The following is an 8,714-nucleotide window of genomic DNA, read 5'->3' on the forward strand; positions in this document are numbered from 1 at the left end:
GATATTGACATCACAACCTTCAGAACTACGAAAATCGGGAAGTACCCTTCTATGAGAGCTATATCGAAACGTGGACCTATACTGACGAATTTCAGTCGAAAAGGTTTTTACCTCCAACGTAAACTACATGACAAATGTAAGTCATTTCGGTGGAATATTGATGTTATACATATATAATTGTTCCACAAACATCCCATATGGGACAACGGAGACTTCTCTCATATCAATGAGTGCACCCCGATTCATATTAGCTCAATGATATGGGACCTACTGTCTATCGCCGAGTCCGAACGGCATGTCTTAAGACACCACTTTGTAGAGAAGTTTTACATGGCTGAAATACTCAGGAAATGTCGCCAGCCACCGTTAAAAATTTGATGTCGCCAACAGGGGTACTTTGATGAAAATGTTGAACATTTTTCCTATAGAAGCAAGTAAAAAAGTATCAGTCCGCTTTGCCGACAGAGATATACCCTCAGCCTGAGTATATTGAAACAATTTTTTCCCAAAAAACGTATGTATTTAGGGGGTTTTAAAAATTTTGGGCGTATGAACCGACAAAAATGTTGATTAGGATTAAAGATCAAAAGTTTTGCTGAGGAGATACTTAAAGGAATGGATCGACATTGACCATTATGGAAATGGATATCCAACCACTACATATGGTGCCATAGGGGGTTTTTTACACCCTTCGGGCTCTTTGCACAAGAAGTATGGACTTGCCACTAGAGTTGTATAGTTCATGAACGAACTAGTTCAATTGAACGATTCATTGAAAAGAGCTTATGAACTAGATCAGTGGATATAGTTCATTATAGTTCAATAGTTCACTGAACTATAATCAGTCGGTGACCGTACGATCAACGAACGATTCACAATCTAGTTCAACATGTCGTTCACAAATACATAAAGTGACGGCGTCGGCTATCTTAAGGGATGCCTTCGTAATGTGATCAGATTGTTTATGTTTTGAATCAAGGTACATGGAATAGCTGCCCGAAAATGAAGATTTCTACAAAACAGAGACATAACATATTACAATATGTCGAATCGATTACCTAATGAATCTGCCTTTTTGGATAGAAAAAAGGGAAGACATAAAAAGAAACACACACGCACAAAACTTTTACGCAATGACAATTTCTACACACACACACACCACATAAGATTTTTTGAATGAAGGTTGTTTTTTTTTCTAAAATTAATTAATCTTTCTTAAAGAATGCAATAAAGTTATGTAAATGTAATATTTTTGTTATGGAGTAGTTAGATTATATTAGTCTTTTGTTTGTTTGTATTTGGTGTATGTATGCGTTTTCATCAAACGACCGATTTCTTAATCGGTGAACGATTTTTATCTGAATGATTGAACTGGACAGTGAACTTTGAACTAGATTACTGACCTAGTTCAGTTTAAAGAGCTGAGCTATTGAACTAGGTCTTTCAAATGAACTAGATTGTACAACTCTACTTGCCACTGAAAAAAACTTTTACCGTCGTAATTGAGGCAGCGAATGCAAGTTGCTTCAACAAAAATCAAAGTGATTCGATATCAGGTTTTAAAGTGTACTTATCCGAATTTTTTTTGTGGGAAGTACCGGATGGAGTCGTCATATATAGTCCATTTTCAAACCTGATCTATATCTGGTAGATATATTAGGATGTGTAAAGTATGGACCAATTCGGCCACTCCCTTCAAGAGTTACCGTACGAACAATTTTTCCGAACATTTTTGAACTTTTGTGGGAGAGGTACCTGAAGGAGTGGACCGATATGGCTTATCTTCGAGCTTAAACTATGTTTGGACAAAATATTACTAAGGCCAAATGTTGGACCGAATCGGCAGATCCGTTCTAGAGTTATCTTGCGCTCCAATCACTTCACGCGGTGTCATAGGGTTTCTTGCAACTTCCATGCTATTTTCTCGGGAAGTATGAACCTGCCCCTAAGGAAACTTGTACCGTCGTATGGGGGGGTAGTGAATACAAGTTGCTAAAACAAAAATCAAAGCGTTTCGAGAGTTGGCCTTAAACTGAACTTTTCTGAAATTTTTTTGTGGGAGGTACCCGAAGGAATGGACCGATTGAGTCCATTTTGAAACCTTATCTAAGTCTGGTACACATTTCAGGATGTGCAAAGTATGGACCAAATCGGTTACTCCCTTCAAAAGTTATCGTACGCACAAATTTTCCGAACATTTTCAAACTTTTGTGTGGGAGGTACCGGAAGAAGTGGACCGATATAGCCCATCTTCGAACTTAAACGAAGCTTGGGCAAAATATTACGAAAGCCAAAATTTGAACCGAATCGGTTGATCCGTTGGAGAGTTATCGTCCGCTCCAGCCAGCCAGACAGACAGACAGACGGACGGACATTGCTCAATCGACTCCAAATTGTCTGAAACACATTTCGTCCAAACATACTTGGGGTCTAAAACCATTATTTCCATGAGACAGATTTTGCCCGTATGAAAGTGTATATAACCTCGTTAGCATAAATGCTGAGGGTATACCAATATGAATTTTTTATTCGGTCAGCTCAATGCGGTTATTAAAGTAAACATTAAAATGCGATTATCTCAAAACGGGAAAATGGCATATGGAACACTTAAGCATGACACCGACAATATGTCAGTGATTTGGTATAGTCCCACATTACGCTCCCTACAGATTCCACGTATTTTAAAGCAAACTTGTGATACAAAATCAATATATTTTATATACGGTATAATTATGGGGGTTGCTTCTTTTTATTTTTTGGTCAGAGGCTGAGGTTATATTTCCGTCAGCACAGCTTACTGGTGCTTTCATACTTGCTCTTTAGTCAATCCTTTAAAAGTCAATTTTTTTCTTAATACTTACTTACTTACTTAGCTGACCCATTATAGAATATTTGTTCCATAGGCCGAACTAAGAAAAAATCTCCAATTCTCTCTATTTGTTGCTTCGCACTCTGGAATACCGCGCCTTTTCATCTCTTCGTCTACTTGTTTGCGCCATCTATTCCTTGGCCTGCCAATTCTGCGTGCACCGCCATGTGGCTCGAAACTATACGCCTTTTTAGCGGGTTCATCTTTGCCCATTCTTATGATATGGCCTAGCCAACGCAATCGCTGCATCTCGATACGTTTAACAATATTGATGTCGTTGTATAGCAGATACAGCTCGTGGTTCATGCGACGTCGATATTCACCGTCAACGCAGATTGGTTCGTAGATTTTTCGAAGAATTTTTCTCTCAAACACACCAAGCACTGCCATGTCTGCTTGCGCAAGTACCCAGGATTCAGAGCCATACATCAGCACGGGTAGTATCAGTGTTTTGTAGAGCGTTATTTTTGTTTGACGGGGTGTGGCTTTGTTTTTATGGTTTCGGAGCCATACATCAGCACGGGTAGTATCAGTGTTTTGTAGAGCGTTATTTTTGTTTGACGGGGTGTGGCTTTGTTTTTATGGTTTCTGAGCCATATATCAGCACGGATAGTATCAGTGTTTTGTAGAGCGTTATTTTTGTTTGACGAGATGTGGCTTTGTTTTTGAACTGCTTACTTAAACCAAAGTAGCATCTGTTGGCCAATACAATTCTTCTTTTTATTTCACAACTGATGTCGATTATTGCGTTTACGGAGGTGTAGAGGTAGAAGAAGTCTTTTACTAACTCAAAATTATAGGAACCAACTTCCACAGTTGGTCCGAGCTTAATGGACGCATTACGCGTCGACACCATCAGCTTGGTCTTCTCGCCGTTTACCGCCAGACCCACTTTAGCAGATTCTCCTTCAACTTTCATAAAGGTATCGGTTATTTCTTTTACTGATCGTCCCATGATGTCTATATCATCAGCATAAGCAAGTAACATGTGGCTATTGGTGTAAATTGTGCCATTTCTTTTGACATTTGCATCTCGTATTACCTTTTCCAGCAAAATGTTGAATAGGTCACACGAAAGGCTGTCTCCTTGTCTGAAACCTCTCATGGTACCGAACTTTTCGGAGAAGTTCTTTCCAATTTTAAGTGAGGACCTAGTATCCGTTAAAGTCATCTTACAAAGCCGGATGAGCTTTGCGGGGATACCCAATTCAGACATGGATTGGAATTCCTTTGAACGCAGCGCGCTGTCGAAGGCTGCTTTATAATCGACAAAAAGGTGGTAGGTGTTGATCTGCATCAGTTGGGTCTTCTCCAGGATTTGCCGCAGGGTAAATATCTGGTCAATGGTGGACTTGCCAGGTCTAAAGCCGCATTGATATGGTCCAATTATCTTGTTGACCATAGGCCTTAGTCGTTTGCACAATATGCCTGATAAGATCTTGTAGGCAATAGGGAGTAGACTTATGTCCCTATAGTTAGAGCATACAGTCTTATCTCCTTTCTTGTGGACGGGACACAGGATACTCAGGTTCCAATCGTCGGGTACTCCTTCTTACTGCCAGATGGTGCTAACTAACTGATGAATACACCTTATCAGCGTGTCACCGCCGGTTTTGAACAGCTCGGCTAGTAAGCCATCGGCTCCTGTTGCCTTATTATTCTTCAGCCGATTTATTGCTGTCTTTACCTCATCTTGGCTGAGCGGTATACCTTCAATACCATCTTCTGGAATTGGGTCTGTGGTATCTTCGTCGTCTTCGCTGCTATTGGATACCAACAGTTTTGAAAAATGTTCTTTCCATATCCTGAGCACACTATCTGTATCAGTTACCAAATTACCTTTGCTGGTCTCTACAGAAGGATGTGCCTGTACCAAAGCCATGAGTTTGATGCTTGACTCTTTTTATTAGAATTTTCGGAATTCATTCTGGTTCGTGTATGTACATCTCGATTTTTTCACACTCCCGCATTTCCATCTCACTCTTTTTCCTGCTGAAAAGACGTTTCTCCTCTCTCCTTTTCTCCCGATATCTCTCTCGTGCGCTACGCGTTGCTACGGATTGTAAAGTAGCCCTATATGCCACATTTTTCTCTTCGTTAGCAGCACGGCACTCCTGATCATACCATGGATTCCTTGGTGGAGGTCTCTGGTATCCAAGTATGGATTTTGCGGCTGTTTGCATGGAGTGGGCAATGTTTTGCCATTGTCTTGATATGTTATCGGGAAGAGGAGTGCTTTCTTTAAGCAATTGGGCTAAGTGAGTGGAATGTGCTGTGGCTATCTGTTGTGTTTGCAGCTTACCGATGTCCAACTTCCACGTTGTATCTGTTCGTGCTTTATTTGCAACGTTTAGACGGGTACGTACCTTTGCTGCAATAAGGTAGTGGTCCGAATCTATGTTTGCTCCTCGGAACGGTAGTAGATCCAACACGCTCGATGAATGCCTTCCATCTATCACAACGTGATCAATTTGATTTCTTGTTTTCTGATCTGAAGACAGCCAGGTGCCCTTATGGATGTCGAGATGTTGAAATCTGGTGCTGCTAACTACCATGTTTTTTCCGCTGCGTAGTCTATCAGCCTCATACCATTGTCAGATGTTTCACTGTGGAGACTGAATTTCCCAACTGTTGGGCCAACGAAATTCTCCTTTCCAATTTTGGCATTAAAATCGCCTAGAATGATTTTAATGTCAAGGGCAGGGCAACGGTCATATGTTTCTTCTAAGCGCTCGTAAAATATATCTATGGTCTGTTCGTCCTTTTCTTCAGTGGGAGCATGAGCGCAGTTAAAGCTAATGTTGAAGAATTTTGCTTTTATCCGTATTGTAGCAAGTCGTTCATTCACTGGAGTTAAGCTGGAGAACAGGTGTTTTAACCTCCGACCAACTACAAATCGCAACCAAGCTCATGCTTTATGTCATGGCAGCTATAATACAGTGCGTCACCTTTAGGTGTTGTTGTGACGCCTTTCCCATTCCATCTTATTTCCTGTATGGCAGTAATGTCAATGCGTAAACTGCACCTTCTCTATAAAGAATGCGAACATTCCAGGTGCAGATTCGCAGATCATGGACCTTAAAACTTTTGGGGGGTCGTCAACTTTTGAAGGATTTGTTTTTCTTTTCTTTTGTTTTTTTTTCATAGTAGGCTGCTTTTTCTAGGGGAGGGTTACTAACCCTGCGCCCAAACCCAAGCTTTTAACGTCACATTTTAGCTCACTACCTTTAACGGGTGTTAAAGGTAGCTACCCCACATTTTAAAATAACATATAACGTGTCGCAATAATACAAAATAAATTTCGTGGAAAACTAATGCCCGGGACAAGTTGTGTAGGGTATTGCATTCTTGCTGTTTTCTATAAAAAATCTTTAGAACTTCAGAACTACTTTTTTCTATAGAAACAAATTCCTGGGGACCTCAGGACTATTTTTTTATAGAAAATAATCCTGAGGAAATCATAACTATAGAAAGAATCCTGAGAACCTCAGGACTACTTTTTTTATTGAAAAACATCCCTAGAACCTTAGAACTATAGAAAAAATCCTGAGAACCTCAGGACTATTTTTTTCTACAGAAAAAAATCCTAAGAACCTCAGGACTATTTTTTTCTACAGAAAAAAAATCCTACGAACCTCAGGACTATTTTTTTTTCTATAGAAAAAACCTGCGAAGGAAAAACATCCTGAGAACTTCATGAAAATAGAAAAAAACTACTGAGTAGACTATTTTTTCGATAGAAAAACATTTCTGAGAACCTAAAGACTTATGCAGAAGTCACAGGTAGACTTTATGGTCTTCTACAGACTTTCAGATTTTCTTAAAAAAAGACCGCCAGATCTACCATTAGGCGACCACCAGCACTTTCTACAGGAGACAACCAAATCTTGCCATAGAATACCACTTGTTCTTTCATGATTTGCACCTTGCACACCTTCGTTTTTTGTTCTATATAAAAATGTTAACAAAATATTTATTTGCACAAATCTTTAAATTTATTCTCCCCGACAGCAGCAGCATCAGCTCATAATTCATTTCAACACATTTATCTTATCATCAGCTAATTATAACTTTACAACTGAACTACAAATTCTAATTAAGATTTGTCATTTCTTTTATCTTTGCATCTATCCATGGCCGTAGAGCGGAAACATTGGCATAAACACCAGGATATCCCTTTTGGGCACAACCCACACCAAACGATACAATGCCATATTGTATGGGCTTTGGTGTTGGCAATTGCTTTGATGTTGAGGCAGCAGATGAGGTTGCGGCCATAACATAACCCACCAAAGGACCACCTGAATCACCTTGACAACTATCTTTACCACCTTCCGGTAGGCCAGCACAGAACATTTGTTCGGTTATGTGGGCAACATAGCGATAACTTTCTTCACACACTCTTTGGCTCATCAGGCGGACGGCAACATGATTGAGTAGTGGAGCAACGGCACCCGTTTCACTTGTCAAACCCCAACCACTAACAAAGAGTTCTTCGTTATTGGGAACTTTGGCACCATGTCTGGGCAGTGCTATGGTTTGTATGCGGCTGGAAAATTTAAGATTGCTGCTCAACAACACCAAGGCCACATCACAGTTAAGATCGTTGTGATTGTAGGCTTCATGGATGATAATTTGACGAACGCCTATCACTTGACCACCGTAAGAATGTGAGTTGGAACCGGCACGTATGCGATACTCTTTGACATCTTTGGGATTTTCAATGCAATGGGCAGCTGTCAGTATGATATTTTGCGACAATATTGAACCACCACATATGTGAGATTTCAGGTGTTGCAGTGATACTTGAAAGGGATACGATAATATGGAAGCTACTTCACCGCCAACAATGCGACCATCATAATTGAAATCCTCAGCTGCATCAAATACCGATGATGAGGATGTTTCAGTTAAGGGCTGGGCAACACTTTGCCTATAGCCGGCAATGCACAAAATTAACGCAAATAACAAGTCTTGTAATGCCATAGCCGAATTGAAATTATTCTTTATCTCAAAATGTCTTAGTTGTAATGATATGATTTGTGATAAAGTTTCTGCATTTAAATATTCGACAGATAACAGTTTTTGTTATCATCTTCCGGCCGTGATGGGAGATTTCAAGCAGCTTGTTTGTTTATGTGCATACATGTGTGGAGGGTTTTCAATGTTATCTCTTAAATTGTTGATTTAGCTATAAAATTCACACTTGCTTGGAATTATGAAATAACAGCTGGCAGGGTTGTATTGTCAATGTTAGTCAACCAGTCAAGTTCAGTGAAATGCCATAAAGATTAAGATTGTGGTTTGTTTTCATATTAATTTTTTTATTAACTTTTGAAGGTTTGAACAACTTGTAAGGCTTCAATCATTAATAGTTTCGATTAAAGAAAACTTCAAATACTGAGGTTCTCAGGATTTTTTTTATACAAAAAATTGAACTGAGGTTTTTAGGATTTTTTCTATAGAAAAAAATCGAATTGATGTTCTCAGGATTTTCTTCTATAAAAAAAATCGAACTGAGTTTCTCAGGATTTTTTCTATAGAAAAAAAAATCGAACTGAGGTTCTCAGGATTTTTTCTATAGAAAAAAAATCGAAATGAGGTTGTCAGAATTTTTTTCTATAGAAAAAAATCGAACTGAGGTTCTCAGGATTTTTTCTATAGAAAAAAATCGAACTATAGAAAAAAAATCGAACTGATGTTCTCAGGATTTTTTTCTATGGAAAATAATCGAACTAATGTTCTCAGGATTTTTTCTATAGAAAAAAACCGAACTGAGGTTCTCAGGATTTTTTCTATAGAAAAAATCGAACTGAGGTTCTCAGGATTTTTTTCTATAGAAAAT

General features: G+C 39.1%; 1 protein-coding gene across 1 annotated transcript; it reads right to left on the bottom strand.

The window, feature by feature from the left end:
• Positions 1-6,881: 6,881 nt before the first annotated feature.
• Positions 6,882-7,871, bottom strand: LOC141388200 (trypsin alpha-like). The gene has a single exon (XM_073958225.1). It carries the CDS (start codon positions 7,853-7,855, stop codon positions 6,962-6,964), a length of 894 nt encoding a protein of 297 aa, XP_073814326.1. The 5' UTR covers positions 7,856-7,871; the 3' UTR covers positions 6,882-6,961.
• Positions 7,872-8,714: the final 843 nt, after the last annotated feature.

The sequence above is a fragment of the Musca autumnalis genome, unplaced genomic scaffold (genome assembly GCF_047663935.1).
Source record: "Musca autumnalis isolate F117 unplaced genomic scaffold, ASM4766393v1 scaffold_74, whole genome shotgun sequence".
Taxonomy (NCBI): Eukaryota; Metazoa; Arthropoda; class Insecta; order Diptera; family Muscidae; genus Musca; species Musca autumnalis.